General features: G+C 40.2%; 1 protein-coding gene across 11 annotated transcripts in view; it reads left to right on the top strand.

The window, feature by feature from the left end:
• Positions 1–25,875, top strand: part of LOC129770788 (uncharacterized) — a 337,533-nt gene that overhangs the window by 300,216 nt on the left and 11,442 nt on the right. For 9 of the 11 annotated variants that reach the window (XM_055773873.1, XM_055773872.1, XM_055773871.1 and 6 more), the window contains 4 exons: positions 9,478–10,686; positions 10,997–11,298; positions 11,356–11,679; positions 11,746–11,856. In XM_055773873.1, the coding sequence (XP_055629848.1) occupies positions 9,478–10,686; positions 10,997–11,298; positions 11,356–11,679; positions 11,746–11,856 (1,946 nt within the window). The remainder of the gene's footprint in view (positions 1–9,477; positions 10,687–10,996; positions 11,299–11,355; positions 11,680–11,745; positions 11,857–25,875) is intronic. The other 2 variants (XM_055773869.1, XM_055773870.1) reach the window with 2 other exon arrangements.

Here is a 25,875-nt window from a genome sequence, read left to right as displayed (position 1 = left end):
ATACATACTTAAAATCCCGATGTATACCTCCGTGTTCACTTTGTCGCCTTCTGGAATGAACGCCGGATTCATTTATTGCCATCGGAAGCCACCAATCAAAACACGTTAGCAGGATGCTTGATCAGATACACATTTTTATGCTCGTCGGCCACGTCTTTTACCGGGAGAGAACTTATATAACGATCGTTTTTGGAATTTGATATGGGATCAACGGTAAACATGCTCTCGTCGATGAACAGGATTACCGGATTTTTTTGCTTGTGGAAGTTCAAGATTATCTTACATCGTTCGACTCGTAGCTCTCGGATGCGGTTGGTAATCATTCCTTCCTTGTTTGTATTAGAGAGACTTTAAACTGCAGGCTGGTAATCATGTGAGTTTTTTTTCCGTGCCCTCGTCTTTGCCCCGCAATTTTCCTTAACGATGACGATCTTCCGTGCAGTAAAATCGCTGATCCCGTGTTCTTTCGCCATTTTCTTCATTGAAGGCAATTTTTTTGATGATAGCGATAACCCTCGGAATCCGGGCTGACCTCGGATGACATATGGTCACTTCGAGGATAGTTGTCCTTTCTTTCCTCGGTCTAACATCCTTTTCACGGTCCACCGGGACACTTCCACGGCGATTGACATTTGTCTTTTTGCGACACTTGCGCGTGGGACAAATCATGAATAGGCTACCATTTCGTCATGGTGCAACTGTCAAACTAAGGAAATCGGCTTCTTTTTTAAGTTTTTTTCCGTTTCCGACCAGACTTCATTTCACACGTGTCAATAGTAAAGGCTGTGTCGGCTTTGTCCATGATAGTGTCTAGCAAGTGAATGAATTCTTCCTCACGCCGCTTTCGTTATTTTTATCGTAGGAATCTCAGTCGTTTGCTCTCTAGTTTCGCGTACATGCTGGCACAGCTCACGAAATCGTACAATGGCGTTGTATGGACGGATCATCATATGATACAGATAAAAATCCATCGAGCGCACTCTCATGTTGATGAATTCCAGATTATTCCACCATGAATTCCAGATAATTATTTTTTCATCGAATCACAATTTCTCACTGTGCAATCGCCTACCGGCAACGCTTACGCTATGTATCTACAAACGTGCTATTCAGCTAGTGTTTTATCAAGATTGATGATAATAGCGTAATTGTCATTTTCTAATCCGATCAAGTGTGATTTGAAGAATTTCAAAAACTTAATGCGTTCATTAAAAAAAGGCTTCCAGCTCGTCGGCGGTGCGCCTATCTTTAGATAAATTGAAGTTACTTGCGCATGTCTGAATGGAAGGTTGGTGTAGCGGACGTAGCGCCATCTGTCATTTAACAACGTTAATCAGTTCGTTCTGTTTAAAACGAATAACGATTAAAAATAGGGGATGGGGGTTAAAATTTAGTTTTATATGTATGATTCAAAGCAAAATTTAACCAAAAAAATATTCAGAAATTTTGTTTTTGAATAGGCCAAATGCGTAAATGCGTATCATATATGGTCGGCGTTAAATCAGACCGGACCAAGTGACATTTTTATGATTTCGAGAAAAACGAGTTGGGTGCTACAAGGGCTTTCTATTGAGCGTTCAGAACTATTTCGATAAGTTATGCTTGCTGTGCGCGTAATTTTCCAAATCTGATATATGTAGAATGTAGCTCACAAAATGTTTAACATAATGCACTCAATAACTTGATTTTTTTAGTTTTGCGACTTGGTTCGCTCTGACTTAACACCGACCATATAATTTACTACCTTTCTAATGCCTGTCAAGTTTTTTGTGCATAAGTCAATCAAGCCGTTTCGGAGGAATTCGGCCACGATCATCGTGACACGAGATTTGTTCTGCTAGTCAAACCCTTTCATCTCACCCATATTTATGAGATGAGATTTCGAGAAAATATGTAATCCCCTTTTTTTAGAATACGCAGTTTCATGATGATAGCAGAGATAAAGGTGTGTTCCAAATTTCAGATTAATCGGTGAACAGGAAAGGAGTCGAATTTTCATTATTGTGAGACAGGGTTGCGATATATACAGAATATTCTGTATTTTACAGATTTTTTTTTTAAAATACAAAATCTGTGTATACAGAATTACAGATTATCAGCAAAGAATTTAGATTTTTTTAAATTCAATCTTAAAATATTAAATTCCACTATATGCATAGATAGCTTGATTCATAAAAATGTTGAACGCAACGCAAAGAAATGTCTTTCGTTGCAGGCAGTTGTTGAGCGAAATCTTGAGCGATTTGAAGAGCTTAAACTATTTCTTTCGTCCCATGTTTAGTGTATCCATAATCAATCCGCCAATCGTATATTGACTCATTCAAACGATTCTAAGACTAAATCGACTATGCTGTTCCTAAAGTTTGTTCATCAATAACGTCAATTGCACATTTCCATCAGAAAGTTCTCAATTTTGCGAACTTTATAATGAGACAAGAATGTTATTTTTGATCATGTTGGGTAACTTATGTTTGTAGAGCTACGTGCACCGATTCGCTGATGCTGACCTTGATGTGAAAGTTTTTGGAGACTTTATGAAGAAGCTGAAAAAGAATTGGATGCAGCTAGAAAGCTGACCTTGAAATCGATTTATCGTGACTTCTATATTGAACTCGTGAAACAGATTTCAAAGCGATTTGATTTAAGCGATCCCGTTATCAAAACTGCGGCCTTGATAAACCCTCATTTCGTCAAGCTACCAAACCTTAATACTTTTATGCGCCAATTTCCTCAATTCGTTGAAGCAGGTAATGGACAAGGCTTGGATAATGAACCCAGGCTACTCAAGTCGAATCTTATGGGGCAAAAATTGAGTGATTCAGATATAACTTGGTCTCAGCTACTGGATGTCAAAAGGCGTGATGCGAAATTTTTGTATCCATTGCGTCGTTCTAAAGCGTGATTCTTCACACTCTAACATTATCTCCCTCTCGCTCAAATCTTATCTGCTTACTATAAATCTTTATTTCCCTTTTTTATTCTTCTTCGCGTACCCCTGAATATATGCTAACACTATCGTTCTCGATCGTATTGTGGGATTTCATTGCATTTCCGGTCTTTTGGAGTCGTTTTTAACGAGCCTGAAGTTAAAATCTTCGATTCCAAAATGCCATCAGAATACGATATTCGACTTCCGCTAGTAAGACTCTTGCACCCAGTCTTCCATATTTTTGTCATTTAATACTATCATTAGCAAACCGGAAGTCGAAATAATATTATATTCTATATTCAGGAACAACAGCCCGGAACAAGAAAAAGTCAGGTGATGTTACGTCACAAAAGTATTTGACTGACAACAAGCCAATCTAACTATAAACTATACTTCAACTGATGATTCTTATAGGATTTTTTTACAATTTTTCTATAACATCATTTAATTTTGTGTGATTTATACAAAAAAAAGTATTTATAGTGAATCTACATGTTCTCACATCACGCTGGAATGGATCGCATATTTTTCGTGACGTGATAACAACTTCTTGAGACAATTGATACTCCTCTATTTGTGGATCGATATTAACAAATTTTTGTGGGTTGTTGACCCTCATTGTTTGCTCAAAGAAACTCAAGTATAAAAATGTTTGAACTTAGATTTATCTGATAAACTAAAAATGCTCTATTTATTTTTGTGACGTGACAGCGCTCCAAAATACCCGTTTTTCAAATGTTGATTTGTCATAAATTACAAAATAAAACCTAGGTCTACCCACGGCTCTTCAAACAAGTATTTTATTATTTATTCAACGATATAGACATTGAAGTTTGGTGAGGCTAGTCTCTGCACTGCATTTCAAGAAACATAAAAATAATGAAAACCTAAAATTTTTGAAATAGACAGCCATTTCATGCCAAACCGATATAGTCGTTCTCAGATTTCCGTGGAAAGCGGCAGTTTTGTTCCTTATCGCAAAATATTAGGCCCGTATTTTTCCAATTTTTGACGTAGAACTACGTCTTTCATTAAGGGTGCCAAATCAGAAAACAGGTCACGTTTTTATGAAATAAAGTTAACGTTAATAACTATCGCGAACGGATTTTGACGATCTACATACCAAACGAATCTGAAATTCCCTAAGATTCGTTTGATATGCACATTACAATCTCATAGTATGTATGTGGTTTTAATTGATGAAAATTGAAAGCATTCCCATTTCCTCACACATTTGTTCTGTCCATTTGTGTGCTTTCCCGAACAGAGCTATCAATAATGAGCAAACTTATCGACGAGCAACGAATGGAAAATCGTAAGATGTAAAGTCTCAGTGAACAAAGGAAAAGAAGAAGAACGAAGGGAAATATTTGCCTAGACTATAAACAGTGGATCTCGCTGAGACAAACTTTCTAGAGGCGATTGAACTGAAAAGTTTAAACCCTCTTAAAGTCAAAAAAAAAAGAAGAGCAGGCAAACTTTCTTCAAACTTCGCAAAATTCTTCGTGAGGAAATCGACTGAACAACAATGCCTTTCTCAAGGCCCTGGGGGTGGAGGAGTAATACGATGGACAAAGTAAAGTTTTCCAAATGTTTTTTGAAGGCAATGAACTGAAGAAGTTTGAAGTCTCAAGCAAGGAAGAAAGACAAACTTTCAGTATCGTTCTGTATTCAAAGCAATGAATATCGCTTGTTCTTCTCTGTTTTGCGTCATCACATGTCTTCATTTTAGATTGAGCTGTGGACGCGACCAAATTACTCACTCGCTGAGTCTCTGGCATTGCAATTATTGCATCAAACTGACGCCATTACATACGGTTCTGAGCTACACAATTGTGTGGGGGAGTCATCAAGCTTTCGTCAGCTCACCAAGAAAATAAATGTTCTGGAATTTTGTCAGTAATTTGGTTTCGCATGACGGTAAGAAAACTCTCGCAAAACGGAGATAAGTGTGTGTATATTTAGTGGCTTCAAGCCATCAATATATGGATATTTGTATGCGTAGGTGCGTACTTCATAACCCGTACGTAAAAATAGTGCATCTTCGCTACGCTGAAACCCCATTTGTATCTGCTCCCGTGTACAATGAACCTGTAACGATGCAACAATCGCCTAATTTTTTGACGTAGGACTACGTCTAACCGGAAGATATAGGGGGTGAAATGGAAATCTAGGCACTGAACAAGTAGGAAAAAATGCAAGATTTGGAACGCTTATAACTCGAGCATTTCTCAATAGATCGCAAAGCTTTTTGCATCAATTGATAGGAAATATATCTACGCATCTATCATAACGAATAACATTTCATTTTTCTTGAGATAAATAATTGAATAATTGTGAAATATCAAGCATTGTCAAAATGCACTATGTGCCCATTTTTGATTGGTCCATTTTGTGCTCCTCAAATCGTACCGACCAAAACGGGCAACCAGAGCCGCAGCGAAATAGAATGAAGCACAATTGGAAAGGAAAAAGAAAAAAATTAACGAAACATTGGTCGCAGTCTCACACATGCGTAATTCTCGAGCCAGCCAGTCAGCTTAAAAATCCCCGCTCCGCTGCCGTAACGATCATTCTCATTCAAACCGTACACCACATCGGTTCGCATCACAACACATCAACAAACCAACCCAAGCAGCCATGTCTGGACATGGTAAAGGAGGAAAAGTGAAGGGAAAGGCAAAATCCCACTCGAACCGTGTTGATCTGGAGTTTCCCGCAAGGGTAGCTAGGCCGAGCGCGTTAGTACCAGTGCACCAGTCCACCTAGCCGGCGTTATATAGTTTCGGGCGCCGAAGTGATCGAGTTAGCTGGCAAAGCTGCTCGCGACGATAAGAAAACCCGCATTCGGAACAGAACACATTCGTTCGGTAGACATCAAGACAACAGGCAGTTGCAGCGAGTGGCGAGTGGCAAACGCAATCGCAAAACGGCATCAGGTAGCAGAAGAAAAAAGTTTGTTCTTTATACAAACTGCTCTGGTGGCAAATCCAGAACAAGGCGGCATCGAGGGCGTTCGAAATGGTTTTTTTTTCAAAACCACGAGTACTAAGTTTTCTAAATTGGAACCATTCCATAAAACAAGGCGCTTTTCATGGCCATTAAACCTTCCAAAAAAGAGTTTAGGAAATACAGTTCAATGCTTTCTAAAACATTATCCAAAATAATAATAAAACACAAATTGATTTTTTCATAATTTGTTTGCCAGGATATGATGAGTATGTGAATTTGGCAGCTGTTCTGAGCTTATTGATAGTTGGGAACTTTCCAGATTATTCAATTTTCACCAATTCTTAAATTGTTTCCAGATTGAAGGTACAGTAATTTACAATTAGTTCGACATTTAGCTAATTGGACGGACATGTAATGCGATTTATTTAGTTGGACATTTTTGTAAACATAGAGATCCAAATTATGACCCCACATTGAAAGTCGACACTGTACCACTGTCATCGCAAATGTTCAATTACAGGTTACAATCGCCTCCAATGCGACACTGAGTGGTGCTTCGGCACGTCGCATTGAATGTAATTTACTGTACAACATGTCATAAAGCTGGATGGGAAGAAATTTTCCAACTGTGAAAGCTGTGGCGAGTGGCACATGCAATCACTAAACAGAAAGGTTTAGCCGAACAAGATGGGGATATCGAGTGATAACAAAACAATAAACTCTTTAGATTGAAGATAATTTTGTGATCCTGAAAAGGACCCTTTTTAGCCTGCATGTGAATCCAACGAGCGAACAAATCGTAATGAATGTATTTTCCTTCTTCTTCTTTGTTTTTAAGAGGCTTTAAACTTTGCAGTTCATTCGCCTCTAAATGTATTTTTTTGCCATCGCTCCCTTTTAACGCTCATTCGTTCGTCTCGTTGGACTCGCCCCTCTGGCTGAGTCTGCCGATTTGTCTCTATCCTGTGAGTGTGTACCGCTAGAGTATAAAACACGCGGACCCCAAAAAAATATCTTATTTTCTTTCAAACCGTAAACCCGTGTGGTTGTACGGCATCGGCATCGTGTACGTAACAAATGAGGACAAGTTAAGGGAAAGGCAAAGCCTCACTCGAACCGTGCAGGTCTCCAGTTCCCTGTTGGTCGCATTCACTGATTGCTCCGCAAGGGTAACTAGGCCGAACGGATTGGTGCCGGAGCACCAGTATACCAGTATACCTAACAGCGATTATTGAGTTTCGGCCGTCGGAGTGCTCGAGTTGGCTTGCAAAGCTGCTCACGACAATCAGAAAACCCGCATCAAGAACATAGCAGCTTCGGTTCGGCGCTCATCAAGGCAACAATTAGTTTCAGTGAGTAGCAAAGTGTTTCTCCGGCACGTCGCATTAAATGTAATTTACTGAACAATATGTCACAAGGTGGATGGGAAGAAATTTTCCAACTGTGAAGCTGTGGCGAGTGGCAAACGCAATAGCTAAACAGGAAGGTGTAACCGAACAAGATGGGAATATCGAGTGATAACAAAAACACAACACCAAAGGTTCTTTTCAGAACCATTAACATATTCATAAAGAGTAAACAGTAAACTAATCCATTTTTCAGGTAGATAGGTAGGTATTCACGTAGGAGAAGAAAATAAAACAATATATTTAAAATATATATTTAACAAAAGCTGTCCCCTTTGTATAGTCCTACGTCACTCCGGTTATGTCCCCGACATTACCCACCCGACTTTTTTTATGCTACGAATGACGATTGTTTGGTGTTGCAAATTATGCAGTCGAAATGATAAATATAAACAAGGATGGGAGATAGCGGGAGCGAAATATTCACGTTGGGATATTGGTAATGAATCTCTGCTGAGGCAAATATTCAGTCTTTTTTCAAGCAGTTAAGATTGTTTGCTTTCTGTCATCAATGCATTTAACTGACGCTATGGTGAAGCATGTGTTAAGGTTATGCACCAAAAAACTATTTGAGGAGTACCAAGTTATTCAATAAGTTATATTAACACTAAACCTACCATGGCGGGGTCAAATGACCCCTTTTGATTTTTTTTTCAAAATTGCTATACAAGTAACATTACCTCGTCGTTGTTGTTAATATGTGAGTATAGTATGTGACTTGTTTTCGCTTGCCAGTAGCAAAACTTTCTCCACTAAGGATGACAGCTGCGCTTATCTTGAGCATATATTGCACAAGAATGAATCATTAAACAATTATCGTCAAATGATTTTACGATAAAAAACATTTCATGGCGACCTAACTGGTAGAATGGTTATTTCAAAATTTTCGTAGCATTATAAAATAATATCCGCAGTTATAAACAAGCGACTTGAATAAAACTACAGCGTAGTTCTACGTCAACAATGCGGTCGTTTCTTGAACTTTCTCTTTTTTCCGAGAATTACTTTTTTCAAAAAATCATAACTTTTGAACTACTGGACCGATTCCGATGATCAACATATCAAATTGAAGCCAATTACAATACTTGCGAAGAAATTGGATTTTGTTTTGTAATTAATGATTGTTTTTGTTTTTCATATTTTACATGGTCTCGGGACCAAGGGCTTTTTTCCATTATTTTCATCGATTTTTTAGACCATCGTTTAATATTTCTAGTATCAATCAGCACATAACAAAATCATGTTCGACCATAACAAACAACCTTCTCCACACATAAAACATCACCCCCGTACTCCCCACTGGACGGTGCCTACACACTACACACCCGCCGGTAAAGATAAAGCATTTATTTTTGTTACAAGTTATATCAGAAGTTCTATTCAATAAGTGCGCACTTTTGCCCTGCAAGCAATTGTTCAACTTATCGAATTTCTAAAAAAATCTCTTGAATTTTTTCACAAAAACGAATACGCACTATCATCTACTATAGAATGAAGGTTTCCATGACAATGTAGTTTCTAACTTTCCAGTTATTTTAGGTAACTAAATCTCCAAAATTGAAAAAAACAACGAAAAACTCTTCGTAACTTGTACTGTTTTACCACTTTCATGAAATATATCTTGTTTTATATGTGTGAGCTGCTGGTGTTATAATGTGTCAAACGAATACACTGTTGCCGAATTTTTATGCTCGTTTGTTTCAAAAAGGCCAATGCGCACTTTTGCCCCGCACTACTCTATAGTTATGTAGTTTTTTAAACTCGTCTCTGTCAAAGATTAATGCATAAAAATCAAATTCGTTTCAGAAAATTTATGTTAAAACTAGTACTTATCCAGATAAAGTTTTCCATTTTCCCCAAAGTCTTGATTTGAAATTCGGTTAATCGGGATATTTTTTATGTAAATAACTAATTTTTCGATAAGGCTGTTATCACATTTTGTGTCATGTTGAAAGTACACCAATTATTTTTTAATAGGATTTATGAGCAAAATGAAATTTATGGCAGTTGTTCAAACTGCACGTCGTTCCAATTAATTGCTTAACTTCCAATCCATAGTACTTCGGAAATAATCACATTAGCTCATCCTACCAAAATCAGCATTTCTCCTTACATTATTCGACACAATTCCACATTTATTCTGCTCGTAAAAATGCCGCTAATGGAACAACACAACTAACTCACTCACAGGTATCATATCAACAGCAAATCTTCCAGTCTCAGCAGCAGCAGCTTTCCCTCCAACAGCAGCAACAGCATGCAAACTATATGCAGTATCCGGGACAATTTGTTCAGTCAGCCCTGGTCAAATCTCCCCAAGAGGAACTTGTTGCTCAACATCTCCATCAGCAACAACAACAACAACAAAATCAACAATCTGCAAAATCTCGCAGTTTGGAACGGAATGTGGGTCAAAATATAGTTACGGCTTACGCCGCTAAAATCAACTCGCTGGAGCGTACCCGTCAAATGAGCATGGAGTACGGTGCGGCAAAGGCCATGCGTTCGAATTCCCTCACCAGACAATACAGCGGGGGGAGTCAGGCAGACTCTTATCCGGTTAATCACGGTGTCAGGTCCGCCAGTCTGGAGCGTGGAGCTCAAATGGGTCAGACGTATAACAATAGGATGGGTAGTTTGGAAAGAAATCAAAAGCAAATGATCTTCATGAACAATATCAGAGGCGGGAGTTTGGAGCGGAACCAATCGGCTGCAATAGTCAGTGACATGATGAATAATAAAGCTGCTTCCTACAAGGGTGGCAGCTTGGAGCGTAATCAACACATTATGATGAACGCCGGAAGCTTGGAGCGGAATATGTCTTACCAGAACTATCGAAGCCCTGTATCGGCAGCTCCCCGTGAACAGGAACCCTTTCAAGAAGAGATCTATGATTTTGGTGGAGTAAACGTAAAGTCTTGTGCTTCGATTGCATTGAAGAAAAGCGTCGAAAAGGGTATTCTCCCTCCCAGTACTCTGATGTCTCCGGCTGGAAATCAGTCTGCTGCCAATTTTGCTCTTCCTCCACCGTATAGTTCAGCGCAAAGTACCAAATTCGGTGCTCAACAGCAACAACAACAACAACCACAACCACAACAAAATACTCCTCAGCGTTCAATGTGGCAGCAACCAGCGATGTTCCACCAGCAACAGATGCAATCTACTCCATCTACTTTTGTTCCGCCAAACCAACCTCAAATGGGGGTTCCCATTATCGGTATAGCTTCGTCTCAACAAGTTCAGTTTTCTCACCAGAATGCATCGGCTGTCAAAATGGGAATTGCACAAGTAATTGAATCTCAGCATGTGCCAATGGTGGCCGCAGTGGCACAACAAGCCACAGCGCTAACACAGCAACAACCGCCACAAAGCGTTACCAACTCCGGACAAGCTCAACAGGTTGGCGCTCCTAGAAGCAATTGCAATCAGTGTGTTATAAACTTATGTTGTACTCAGTTTAAATGCTGTTCGGTTGAATCGGACTTTCATTTCCTCTTCAGTAATTTTGTTCGATTGGTATTACATTCGAAGTTTCGTTCGATTTGTTTTGTATTCTAGGCGATTCGCATGTTTTTTTTCAGTATTGGTCGTACCTTATGAGTTTATCAGTATGATTTTGTTTGACTAGTTTCTTACAAGTAATTCAATGTTCTAAAATTTGAATGAGTTTCCGAATAAATTTCTTACACATTTTACATTTTCCATACAGATACAGGAAACGCAGCAAAATCTCGAAGCGAAACTTCGCAAACAACAACAGGAGAGCGAAATCGACTCCAAATGGCTGCAGCAGGAAGAGAGTAATCTTAAGAAACGGTTAAGTCTTGTGACATCCGCTGCCACTAGCATTCCGTCTGATCAGCAGCAGCAAGAACTCAACAATGGCAGTAGCTCACTGTCCGGTAGTTACCATTCCCAGCAGAGTCCACATTTTTCGCCGCAAAACACGATGTCAGGACCACAAAGCCTTGGTGATCACTATCCGACCACACCAAATGCAATGGATTCGAGGTCAGTAATAATTCAATTTCTCCCTCCATCTCTTATTTAATGTCTCGATTTCGACAGACCTCACACACCAGGTTCAACCTCAGGGATGATCAAATCCAAGAGCTCCTCGATGGAACGCTGCACAACGCCACTGTCCGGTGACGAAAAGCTGGTACTCAAGAAAGTGGAACCGACGAAAACGTTACCACTGGATCGTACCGGGGATATTGTGTACAGTGCAACCACAAGCGTGGTCAAGTCGATAATGGCCCTCAGCCAGGGTGTGGACAAATCGCAGGCGACTGAGTATCTCGATCTGGTGCGAAATGTTGGCATCGAGCTGCGCTCCTTGCTAGGTGCCGTTGATCAGATTTCCGTTTCGTTCCCCGCACAGTGTCACAAGTATGAGCCGATATAGTAGATGCAATTTACATGCAGTGTAATTATACACTTCTCCGTTTTTTTCAGGGAAGTGGAGATGGCACATAAAGTATTATCCAAAGATATGTTCGAGTTGGTGGCGGCTATGCGATTGGCGCAACAATACAGCGACACTACGCTTGATGCTGAATATAGAAAGTAAGTGTGAATCATCAAGAACAATTTTATTTTAGTTTTCCAAGCTTCCGGTGTTTATTTTCATTTGAAGAATATACTCATCACTCGTCCATTAAATGGACTGTTACCATTCCCCATTTTAACCATTGATGGGTTGTGGTTTTCTCAAAGTACGTGATGATTTTGGGTTTCATTGACACGTAAGCTCCCCGCAGATGTCGGTACATTATCGAAAACCAAAACCATTTATCCATGCGGGGTTTTTGAAAATTTTGTCGTAAACGGAGTAATTTTCTTCGTAAGGGTGGGTTTAGACTAGGATTGGGCGATCTCTAGAAAAAGATCGATCTTGATGGATCGATTTTCTAAACGGCGCAGGGATCGATTCACTGATTAAATCGGTACCAAAGAATCGATCTTTGCTGAATCGATCTTTGAAAAGTCGAATGCCTTTTTTCCAATTTTATTACTTGTTCTATATAACTATTGTCTTTTCTTTGAACATGTAATAAACATTTCACATTTCTATTCAAATATCAAAGGCATTTCAGTTTGATTCTTAGAATGAAAGTTACAAAAAAACCTGAAAGCCGTCATGGAATTATTTAATCAAATAAATTAATTGAAAATTATTATCATAAATTTAACAACTGATGTTCATCCGGAACTCTGCTGACAATAATCCCGTTGAATCCAATCGTATCATACGCCTGGCATTTAGTCGAAATCTTGCTAGTAGTCCCAGTTCTAAAAAAGAATGCTTCAGCTGAACCTGATGTCAACATCCCATCTCGTCACAATTTTCACTGTCAGCCAAGTGAATTTGATGGTGTAAATATAACTCGTGACCACTTGATTTGTAAGGACCAAACTTTTAAAACTGCTTCTCCTAAATTTACGACCACTACTTTGACGACCTTGAAAAGGGATCCAATGTTTATGAAATTTGTCAAGTGCAATTTTACAAAAAAACAAATTTACCATTTTTTTCTACGGTCAAAAAGGTCGGAAGGGGGTCTCCGTAGCCACATTGGTTGCGCGTTCGCTTAGTAAGCGATCGATTGTGAGTTCAAAACTCAGGGCCCTCATTGACCATCTTTGTGTTGTTACAGAATAGCTACGTCCACGCAACAATCATCAGCGATGGAGATCGATCCACGGTCGAATAAAGATCGATTCGTCCATACGACTGCTCTGCTCTGCAAGAAACATCGGGCTGCAGTTCTATAAATAACTCAACAATGATCAACAACTGTCTCCGCTGTCCGGTCTAACTGGATAATGGAAGAACAGATAGAAAACTCTTACGCCTAAATGGCTACTGTGTAAATGTGTACCATATGCAATGGTATAGTAGGGAATAGTCTAACGCCGAAAATGTGCTAATTATAGATATGATAAACATGTGACATGTACACAATTAAAATTCGGCTCTGTTACAGTTAAAATGCTAATGAGCCTAAAAATAAAACAAAAAGGGATAAAAAAAAAGGTCGGAAAGATAGCAAGGAAAAGATCGCTTTTAGCCATTTTATTTGAAGTAGGTGAAGTAGGATCGATCCGAAAAATCGAAAATCGGAGGGAATAAGATCGATCTTCTACAAATCGATCCAAGCTAGTTCAATCTCATTCACTATCACTAATATGACATCCTCGAAAGCTATCCAAATGTTGACATTATGTTAATAGAATTTGTCAGGTGAAATTAAAACCGGTGTACATTGAAATGAAAACTCTAAGATCGAAAAAATCGAAGGAAAAAGATCGATCTTTGCGATTTTTTCGGGTACGAAGAATCGATCAAAAAAATCGGAAATCGAAATGGAAAAGATCGATCTTCTGAAAATCGATTCGAGATCGCCCAATCCTAGTTTAGACTAGGGATATATTCATGTGAAGAAATATGATGAGATTTATAGAAATCGCATCATCCGTTTACACTAGCGTGAACTTCTATAATGAATATATTCATATCTTCGGTGAATTTATTCACCTGAAGTAGAACTGCATCCAACTTTAGTGATTTCTCACCAGTGAGAAATTCACAAGCGTTTACATATGCTGAATTTATTCAAGTTATATATACCTCGAATAAGTGTATCATATTTATTCTCATCCGTTTACACCTATTTTCACGTGAATAAATCCATCTATAGCTATAGATCTCCCTAATGTAAACCCGCCATAAAGTGAGGTGAGTCCTATCTCTCTCCAGAGTGGTGTTCCATTCCATTTTTTGTTTTAAAGAGGCTTTAAACTTTTCAGTACATTTGCCTCTGGGTGGTGTTCAAATCGATAGCCGAATGTTCAGTATCATATGGAAAATTTTGTTTGGGTAAGATTTTTCTGTCCAGTACGAAGGCGGAAAGTAATTCGACGCTGTCGTGGGATGGGTTTATCAATCCTACCAGATGTAATCGATTCGATTCTTGGAAAGAGAGTTTTATGACTGCTGAACCGTTCCGAGTTCAAGAATTTCCTTGAAATTTTTTTGGTTCAACGAGGAGCATGCATTGAAGGACCCGGCCTAAATCCTCATCACCGAGAATACAATAAAGCGAAAATATCGGGAAAAAAAGACAAGACTGTTGCTAAGAAGGGACATAGATATACTATAAAACTTTTTGGAGATGAAAACCAACAGTTGAATATATGATAGATGTTTTGATTATTCAGAGGCGTTTATCCGAAGTACTATTTACATATTCCATGTATTCGGTCAAGGTAAACATCCCCAAAAATTTTGAGAGTTTCGCCTTCTACTCTTGTGGTTTGATGAGTATGAGATTCGGTAAATTACTAATTATTTTCTTATTGCTAAAATTATGGAGGAGTTGGGATTTTTCCTGGGGAAATTGTGAAGCCTATTTCATTTGCCCATTCTGCAATTGAATTGATTAAAATCTAGTTCTGGCTATGATTTTGAAGTGATGGAAGGTGATGAGGGTGATGTCATCTGTATAAACCGAAGTATGGAGATTAAGTAAGATATTCGTGAAGTAAGGTTGCATCCTTGATAGAGGTTGGATTTGAGTGTAGAATTTTGAGAGAGGCAAACGGATAGAAGTGTTATATTGTTTTGTATTGAGCTCCGCCGGATGAACACAATATCTGAAGTGAAACAAATTAGAGTTGTCCACAACGTCTCCTCTTTTAATAGAGGTGTGGTCGCAGATTTTTGTTGATTATGCTTGAGGCTGGTCTGGAGACTTATCCTCTCTGGAGCCACCAAATGTGGGCAAATGTGGCTGGCAACGTGCGCTAGTGCGCGAATGAGAAAGGGGGAAAGGCCCTTTAAATTAATTCGGCCTCTTTATACTCACTGCAGCTCCTGTCATTGTTCTTGTTCTCCTGGTCCTTGGCGGTGGTTCCTGAAAGTTATGGATTACGCCATAACCGCCCAGATTAGCTGGCCTGTTCAGATGTATCTCAGGGTCGGCTTCCGAACACGGGAGGACTCTGTACCGCGGACGACACTATCGCAACCAAGGGAGAAGTCCAATAGGTCTGATTCTAATTGAAAATCTGAGTAAAAAGTCACAGGAGGGTTGTGTCCGAGACCCGACCGCATAGTTGACGTAGGATTCCGATAAGCTATCTGTTGATTTTGGATATGTTTGAAGAATTACATCGTTAAACTCTTGGATAATGATTTGGTGGCCCTGAAAAGGGCCGTTTTGTTTGGTTGTTTTGTATTGTTCGTTCACTCCACCAGTGTTTACCGAGTGTTGATGACAGGAGGATGGTAAACAGTCGTTGGATGGTCGTAACAGATAAAAGATACCGAAGTGAAACGAGATATGATGAAAACCGCCCTCTGTGATCTTAGACGAGATGCCTCCTGTGTTATGTATGGATGAAATAAAGAAAAAAAACTCACCAATGTAATATAAGATAACTACCAATACCGAAAACAATTATCAACTTTTCTCATAAGTAAAAACATGTTACTTTAATGTAGAGAAAACATATTCGAAATGGGAAAGATAATTTTCTTTTACAATGTTTACTTTCTGAGTGTTTATTCAACCCAATGCGAATTGGACTAACAACAACTAATACTATATGTAGAGCATATGGGTAATCACTTTTTCTAATATTTCTCCATTTTTCCAATTTTTCTTACCGTATCAACTTTCCTTGTGGAAAATGAATACAAAAAAAAACAGACAGCTTGAACCAATCGACCCGTTCTCGGGCAGGAACACACCTTGGTTTTTATTTATGAAAATTGAAGTAAATCGTTTTATACTTCAAGTCATTTTTAACACAACTGCTACAATCAGAGATGCCAACCTTCCTGATTATTCAGGATTTCTCAGACTTTTCGTCACGTTCCCTGATATCCTGACAAACATTAAATTTCGCTTGATCTTTCTGAAATGATCCTGATTTATCCTGATTTTTGCTGATTTTGTACTTTTTACTTCATCGAAATAAAACTTATCCGTCATAAATATACTCCCAATATTTTCCTGATTGAAAATTAGAACTATCATAATAGCCTACATAAAAATGCTCTCCGATCCGCACTTGTATAATGCTTACTATTCATTTCATTTACTATCTATAAATTTCGAAGTGATTCGCTTTATCGGAAGTACATTTCGAAGTATATTAAGTCATGGTGTTGCCTTGAAAGAATGAGCTGTACTCTATCAGTACAGTATCAGTACGGGCAGAAAAAGTAAAATTTCATTCATAATTTTTATTTTATAAGTGCGTTTGTTCCACTTGAAACATCCATTATGATTTTCGCTTCACAATGACAGAACACGAAACGCAATGCTGTCAACACGTTTTGAATGAATGGATATTGAGGATAGTGTTGCGGAAGAGGGGTTTGTTTCTCTCACGCGAGGATATTATTTCAAGGATGACAACTTCACAAATATTTGGTTGATTTTATGTGTATGATATATAACTATATATGATCAAAAAACCATGTATCTTCGACAACAAAACAAATTATTTTGGAGCCTGACTGGAAGGTGTTATTCCATCATACTAACCGGGTATTGTACCTTCAGATTATCATAGATTCAGGTCCCTGTAAAATTCTCTCAAGGGAAAATCTTGGACTCTATGGGCAGCATAAAAAATACATTGAACAGTTTTCGACGAGGAAGCAAAGATGTTCTGAGAGGATATAATCTTTACGCGTCGGAAATCATGTGTGACGAAAAACACGAACAACAACGCACCTGCCCATAACGCGCTGTCGATGAAGCAATTTTTAGCCGATGAGGGTATTCCAGTGCTCGAACATGCCCCGTATTCGCCAGATCTAGCCTCTTGCGACTTTTTTCTATTCCCCAAGATTAAATCCATGTTGAAAGGTACCCGATTTCAGTCCGTAGAAGAGGCGAAGGAAAAAGCGACTTTTGACTTTTGAAAGAATAGTTTCAGCACTGCTTCGAACGATGGAAAAACGTATGGAAAGGTTTGTGAGGAGTTGAGCTCGCATCGTTGTACTGCTTCCGACGGTGACGTCGCACTCGAATTCACTCGTATGCTGCCAGATGCCTTCTTCACATTCATCGTTTCTGACGATAACACAGGATTGCCAATCTTTCGCCGAATCTTCCTGCTAATGGCGATGATTTCTAAGGCGGTATCGAGTTGCAGACGAATATTTGTTCCGGAAAGGTGGAGACATCCTTCCTGCGCCTTCTGCCGGTGTCACTGGAAGGATGTTTCGGTGACTGATGATCACGCTTTTTATACCACTTTCCACCAAATTTCCGAGTCGCTTGTACACTTGGTCGTACGTGGACGGAGATTCGATCATTGCGCTATTGTGTTTTACGTTGTAGAGGTGCTGACACTCCTCCGAAATCTGGAGGGGGTGCGAATCCCGACGTCGTTCTCCGATTTCAGGCCACACACGTAGATCAAACACTTAAATTATTCCTCCGTGAGCTTTCTCAGCTCAAACTCCATGCCAACTTTGTCTATGCGGCAGGCGAATACCACATAGTTCTCGGCATGGTTTCTTGGCTATCTGTAGGCGTCGGTAGCGACGGATGATCTCCGATTCTCTGGCTCCGAACAGGCTCTTAAGCTTGACCACTGTTACTAGGAAACAGAAAATTTTCAGGAGTTTTGGTAAAATGTAACTCACATACCGTTCGTGCTGTGATGCACCTAGCTTCCGAAAAGGGTGCTCATGCATTCTATTCAACCCGATTTGTCTGGATGTGCTTTACATCGCTGTGTTATAAGTTCGATTTCTTGTGTCAATATGACGATTTTTACGTTTAAAAGATTATATAAGTGAAGAATTTGACGAGCATGATTAATTAGTGCAATTGTCTGTTGATGAGTGTCAATAAAGTAGCCTAAAACATCGATTAAAGTGTGTAAATTTCTACCATACTACGCGAACAAGCAACACAACTGTGACAAAAGAGGGCTACCCACGGGTGTGAAGATGTCATCGACCGTGCAGTGTGTATTTGCGCGAAAGCGATAAAGGAAGAAAGCGACAGAGTGTTCCTTATGTCGTCTAACGCTCGACGCTCGTAGAGAAAGGGTTAAAGAGATCGTCGTATCTTAAGTACCAAGCCGCAAACGTCACGTTACAGTCAGCTTCGAACGAGAAATCCTTAAAATTGCCGGATATAGAACCAAGGATCTGCTCCTGATTCGGTGGTACCTGTACCTGTACCTGATCAAAGAAGCTTGCAAAAAGGATGTTAAGAATTATAGAGGTATCGCATGCCTATTTGCTATCTCCAAACATTTCGAGGTTATTGTGTTGGACTTCATTTCTCATGCTTGCAATAATTACATCGCCGAGGAACAACATGGCTTCATGCCCAAATGATCAACTGCAACAAATCTTTTTCTGTATACCTCATTCATAGCTCGTCACTTGAAAGAAGACACAATATACGCTGATTTCTCTGCTGTTTTTGACAAAATTAACCATAAAATTGCAGTAGCTAAGCTTAAGGGGCTAGGTTCTAACGGTTATTTTCTCAGCTGGTTACATTCTTATATTACTGAACGTGTCATGTCAGTGAAGATCGATAACACCATATCTGCTCCATTTCATGTAACATATGGTGTTCCGCGAGGGAGTTATCTCGATCCATACATATTCCTACTGTATCTTAATGACACTATGTTTGAAGTGCTTGAAACTTTCATACGCAGATGATTTCAAATTATTCCTGTCTGTGAATTCCACTGAAAACGCTGAGTTTCATGAACAACGGTTGGATATTTTTGCCGATTGGTGTGTAAATAACAGAATGACTCTAAATCCATCGAAGTGTTCTGTGATATCGTTTTCCCGCAAGAGCTCTTCGATAATCTTCGATTATAAGCTGCATGGCGTAATATTGGAACGCGTCATTACCATCAAAGACCTTGGCGTTATGTTGGATTCCAAGCTGACATTTTGTGACCATATTTCCTACATCACGTCTAAAGCGTCCGAATTTCTTGGCTTCATTTTCCGCGTTTCATAACAATTTGAAGATGTGCATTGCATCAAGGCACTCTACTGCGCATTGGTACGATCAACTCTTGAGTATGCTTGTGTAGTATGGTCACCACACTACCAAAATAGTATTCATCGAATTGAATCAATTCAACGGAAATTTGTCCGATTCGCCTTACGAAATTTGTCCTGGAATGATCCCCTTAATCTTCCCAGTTATGAGGACCGTTGTAGACTAATAGGGCTGGACTCATTGCGTTCTCGAAGAGATGTTGTCAAGGCCGATATTCAGATTTGATCAATTTTAATTTTTTCAATTTTAACATTAGCCGAGATTCTTCGCCGATTGCCCGAAGTAACCAGACGAAGGAAAGTCGCGTCCAAGTTCCGTTATCGGTTACCGCGTGATTGTTGTTTTTTTTGCCGCTGAAGAGTTCATTTCGCTATCTGGATAGTAAGTGAAGTGCCCTGCCTGCAAGTGGATAGAGGCTTTCATCCTCGGAAACCCAAGCATTGGTTTTTGTTTTGTCGCTGCTTCGCCGACATTGGAGATTTCGCCGAGTCATCGTGCCAACAGTGACAGTGCGGGTAAGCTTTCACCGACGACTGTGTGTAGTGGTGTCGTAGGCACATTCCCACCACCAACGAGCTTTCAGCACGCTCCCGTTCATCTGCACTGGAGTGCGTTCATAGGTGAATAAGAATATAGTGAGAGAAAATATTTATTAATTATAAGTTTTTTTTTGTTTGTTTTTGTGAATTATTATTATTGAGAAATATTATTTAAAAAAAAAAACTTAGAATATAAGTGCCAATTTTATAATGGCAGAGGGTGGGGGACCTTCGGATATGGAGGTCTCTGACTCTACTTCCCTCCTAAGTGATAAAAAAAGTCACTCAAACGCGTACCAAATACGGAAGATACTTCTTCTGGGGACGAGTCAGCTAACCCTACCAAGCCTCCCTCCAAAAAACTAGCAAATCTCCCATCTGCCCTTAACGATCCCACTCTACCTTCAACCTCGTCTTCTCCCTCTGTTCTTCCCGCTCCTTCTCAACCTTCGCCTTCCCACTCTCAATCCCCGTCCTCGCCTTCCCCCCCTGTTATTCCCACTCCCCGTGTAAAGGTCTATCCAGAAGATGCGCCCGGAACTGGTCCCTGGGTTGTTTTCTTCAGGCCTAAGCCAAATGGAAAGGCGTTGAGAGTCATGCAGATCGCGAAAGATCTGGCAAGGTATACCTCCGTTTCGGAAATTTCGAAGGTTAGACCAAACAAATTGCGAGTTGTCGTGAATGATCGAAAAGACGCAAACAAGATTGTTGTCGATCAGCATTTTACAATTGAGTATCGGGTCTACATTCCCTCTCACATAGTCGAAATTGAGGGTGTGATAAAAAAAACGGGCTTGACGTGCGAATACATTACGAGTGAAGGTACCGGCCGTTTTAAAAAACTGCCCTCGACGACTGTAAAGATCTTGGGTTGCCGCCAGCTCGGAACAGTCTCCCATGAAGGAGAAGAAAAGAAATTTACGCCGTCCAACTCGTTTCGAGTCACCTTCGCTGGTTCAGCTCTCCCTGACTACGTGATGGTAGATAAATTGAGGTTAGCCGTGCGACTTTTTATTCCAAAGCCAATGACTTGTCTAAAGTGCAAGTCAGTTGGTCACACGGCTGCTTATTGTGCCAATAAAGAACGATGTGCCACTTGCGGAGAACAACATGAGGGGAAATCCTGCAGTGCGACTGAGCATAAGTGTCCATATTGCGGGGGATCCCCACACGTGCTCTCAGCTTGTGAAACATACAAGGCTCGCTGGGAGAAACAGAAGCGCTCTTTGAGGGAACGCTCTAAACGCACTTTCGCAGAAATTTTGAAGGGCGCTTCTCCACTGGCTCAAGAACAACAACCAATCAATACACACAATGTCTTCGCTACGTTGCCAGTTGACGAAGTGGAAGCGGATACAGCTAACGGGGGCACGCCGTTTATTTCTCAAGGGAATCCCCGGCGCAAAAATGTGACCACTCCCAAAGTTCAAGGACAAGTCCCTCCGGTGATACCCCCTGTTAGCTTGCCCAAAAAATCGAGTGCAGCGGATAAGCAAAATCAGGTCCCTCCTGGCCTCCGTGGTAATAGTTCACCTTCGAACGACTCAGCACTCGAGGGGACATCAAAAACCCCAACTGTCCCTGTTTTTCCGTCAAGTTCAACTTCCCAATCGGGATTTATAAAGTTGTCTGACCTTGTGGATCAAATCTTCACGTGTTTTAATGTTTCCGACTCCATCAGAACCATTGTCACCGCAATGCTTCCAGTACTAAAGACAATTTTGCAGCAATTGATGCAAACATGGCCCCTCCTTGCAATGATTATCTCTCTTGATGTCTAATTTAAATAGAGAGGTCGGAGATATCACTGTTTTACAGTGGAATTGTCGTAGTCTTATCCCTAAATTGGATACATTCAAATTTCTAATTCATAAACTCAATTGTGATGTTTTTGCTCTATCCGAAACCTGGCTCTCTTCTCAAAATGATCTCTCTTTCCACGATTTTAATATAATACGCTTGGACCGCGATGACAGATACGGAGGGGTACTATTGGGGATCAATAAGTGTCACTCATTTTTTAGAATTGACCTTCCACCTATTGGAGGGATCGAAGCTGTTGCTTGTCATGCAAACATCAGAGGCAAAGACCTCTGTATAGTCAGCTTGTATTGGCCTCCGAGAGCTGCAGTTAACCGCAAGCAACTTGTTGACATGTGCTCACTCCTTCCTGAGCCACGATTGATCTTGGGAGACTTCAACTCTCACGGAACTGCCTGGGGGGAACCGTACGACGATAATCGTTCATTGTTGATATATGACCTTTGTAACAGCTTCAATATGACCGTTTTGAACACTGGGGAAACAACACGTGTACCTAAACCTCCTGCTAAACCAAGTGCTCTTGACCTCTCGCTTTGCTCGAATTCACTATCGTTAGATTGCAAGTGGAATATAATCCAGGATCCCAACGGTAGTGATCACTTGCCAATCAAAATTTCTATCACCAATGGGTTGAATTCTTCTGAATCAATATACATGGCATACGACCTCACAAGACACATTGACTGGAAAAAATATGCGGACGCGATTACTCTAGCCATCAATTCCAGAGATGGTTTGCCTCCATTGGAGGAGTATAACTTCATTTCTCGTTTGATCTATGACAGCGCGGTTCGCGCTCAAACGAAACCCATCCCAGGTTCCACTATTCGTCGAAGGCCTCCCAATCCATGGTGGGATGGCCAGTGTTCCAAGCTTTATGGAGATAAATCGAATGCATTTAAAGCTTTTCGGAAACGTGGAACCATTGATAATTTTCAAACGTATTTGGACCTTGAAAATCAATTTAAAAACTTGATCAAAGGGAAAAAATGTGCTTATTGGCGAAATTTCGTGGGAGGTTTATCACGAGAAACGTCAATGAAAAAATTATGGAAAGTGGCTCGAAACATGAGAAATCGCTCTTCATCCAATGAAAGCGAGGAATATTCACATCGATGGATTTTTAATTTTGCACGAAAGGTTTGTCCCGATTCCGCTCCAGTGCAAAGAATTATTCGAGATATACCACAAGATAGGTGCGATCTTGATTCCGAGTTTTCGATGGTAGAATTCTCTCTTGCTCTCCTTTCATGTAACAATTCTGCTCCGGGTTCGGATAGAATTAAGTTCAACTTGCTGAAAAATCTCCCTGATGTGGCGAAACATCGCTTGTTGAACCTATTCAATCGGTTTCTGGAGCATAATATTGTTCCAGATGATTGGAGACAAGTACGAGTTATAGCTATTCAAAAACCCGGAAAACCCGCGTCCGACTTCAATTCGTACCGCCCAATAGCAATGCTGTCTTGTATACGGAAATTGTTGGAGAAAATGATCTTGTTTCGCCTTGATCGATGGGTTGAAACGAATGGCCTACTCTCAGATACACAATATGGGTTCCGCAGGGGCAAGGGGACGAATGATTGTCTTGCGTTGCTTTCTTCAGAAATTCAAATGGCTTACGCCGAAAAAAAACAAATGGCTTCAGTATTCTTGGACATAAAGGGGGCCTTTGATTCTGTTTCAATAGAGGTTTTGTCAGACAAATTACAATCTCGGGGTCTGCCGCCTCTATTGAATAATATGTTATATAACTTGCTTTGTGAGAAACATTTGAACTTTTCTCACGGAGATTCGGCAGTAAGTCGGGTCTCTTACATGAGACTCCCCCAGGGCTCATGTTTAAGCCCCCTTTTGTACAACTTCTACGTAAGCGACATTGACAATTGCCTTACACAAAATTGCAGCTTAAGATAACTTGCAGATGATGGAGTGGTGTCTGTCGTAGGATCAAACGAATCCGACCTGCAAGGACCCTTACAAGATACTTTGAACAATTTTTCAACCTGGGCCATTGGGCTAGGGATCGAATTCTCCACGGAGAAAACAGAGATGGTGGTTTTTTCTAGGAAGCATAAACCAGCAAAACCAAAGCTTCAACTTTTGGGTAAACCGATCACTCATGCTATGTCATTCAAGTATCTTGGGGTCTGGTTCGACTCTAAATGTACTTGGGGGGCCCATATTAGGTATCTGAGTAAAATATGTCAACAAAGAATAAACTTTCTCCGTACAATTACCGGCACCTGGTGGGGAGCCCATCCCGAAGATCTTATAATGTTGTATCGAACAACTATTCTCTCAGTGATGGAGTATGGCAGTTTCTGTTTTCAATCAGCTGCCAAAACACACCTCATTAAACTCGAGGGAATTCAGTATCTTTGTCTCCGTATCGCGTTGGGATGTATGCCCTCAACGCATACCATGAGTCTCGAGGTTTTGGCAGACCTACTCCCACTAAAAGATCGCTTCAATTTATTATCTCTTCGGTTCCTCACCCGGTGTAAGGTTATGAACCCATTGGTGATCGGAAATTTTGAGCAGCTGATCGAGCTAAATTTTCATTCTGGATTCATGAGCTCATATCATGAATTCGTCTCCATGCAGGTTAATCCTTCTTCGTATATTCCCAACCATGTTTGTTTTCCTGACTACATCAATTCCTCTGTGCATTTTGATCTGTCCATGAAGCAGGATATCCATGGAACATCAGACTATCTTCGATCGAGGATCGTTCCAACGATTTTCGATGCAAAGTATGGGGATATCAATTGTGATAATATGTACTTTACTGATGGGTCCTCTATGAATGAGTCCACAGGATTTGGAGTGTTCAACGAATTTTTTAGCACCTCACACAGTCTTCAGAATCCTTGCTCAGTGTATATTGCTGAATTGGCAGCGATACACTGGGCGCTGGACAGCGTCGCCTCACGACCTGTTGAACACTATTACATTGTAACGGATAGTCTTAGCTCTGTCGAAGCTATCCGTTCAGTGAGGCCGGAAAAGCACTCGCCGTACTTCCTTGAGAGAATACGAGAAATTTTGAGTGCTTTATCCGGACGCTGTTATGTCATTACCTTTGTCTGGGTCCCTTCACATTGCTCAATTCCTGGTAATGAGAGGGCTGACTCATTAGCAAAGGTAGGTGCAATTGAAGGCGATATTTATCAGCGTCAAATCGCCTTCAATGAATTTTATTCTTTAGTCCGCAAAAATACCATAGTTAACTGGCAACGCAAATGGAACGAAGATGAATTGGGCCGGTGGCTCCACTCGATTATCCCTAAGGTTAGCCTCAAACCATGGTTCAAAAGTCTGGACTTGAGTCGGGACTTTATTCGCACCTTCTCCCGACTCATGTCCAATCACTGTTCGTTAGATGCGCTACTCTTTCGTATTAATCTTGCCGACAACAATCTTTGTGTTTGTGGCCAAGGTTACCACGACATCGAGCACGTTGTTTGGTCGTGCGAGCTGTATCTTGTCGCCAGATCGAATTTAGTAGTCACCCTTCGGGCCCGAGGAAGGCAGCCCATGATGCCGGTGAGAGACGTGTTGGCTCGGTTAGACCTTGATTACATGTCCCAAATATATGTATTCCTTAAAGCTATCGATCTTCGTGTGTGATTGTCCTTACACCCTTAGTTTTTCCTTTTCCTTTTCCTTTGTGAGAGATCGGATCCCTTCTTAAGAATAAGATGAAATGTAAATACATATTAGATATAAGAAAGGTTTAAGAATTGAGTGTGATGAGTGTGATTGAGAGTGTGAGTGTGATCATTGTCAATATATCCTCATATCCCCTCCTTTTCCTGAAGAAAATATGTCACCCTTCTAAACTCGAGTCGACCGCGAGTAATCGGTTTCCTATATTATTAACATTAGAATTAAGGAAAAATGTTTATATACTAGTAACAATACAGTAAGGAGTTCGGCTCCATTAAACCTATAAAAAAAAAAAATAAAAAAACATTAGCCGACGTAATTTGCGTTCTAATAATTACTTGTTCCTCCCATATAGATATATATATATATATATATATATATATATATATATATATATATATATATATATATATATATATGTGCTCCCGTGGCCGAGTGGTTAGCGTCATAACTAACATGCCGGGTGTTCGGGTTCGGGGGAA

The sequence above is a fragment of the Toxorhynchites rutilus genome, chromosome 2 (assembly GCF_029784135.1).
Source record: "Toxorhynchites rutilus septentrionalis strain SRP chromosome 2, ASM2978413v1, whole genome shotgun sequence".
NCBI classification, from domain to species: domain Eukaryota; kingdom Metazoa; phylum Arthropoda; class Insecta; order Diptera; family Culicidae; genus Toxorhynchites; species Toxorhynchites rutilus.
Note: the sequence above shows the minus strand (reverse complement) of the source record. Positions and strands in the feature narration are given on the sequence as shown.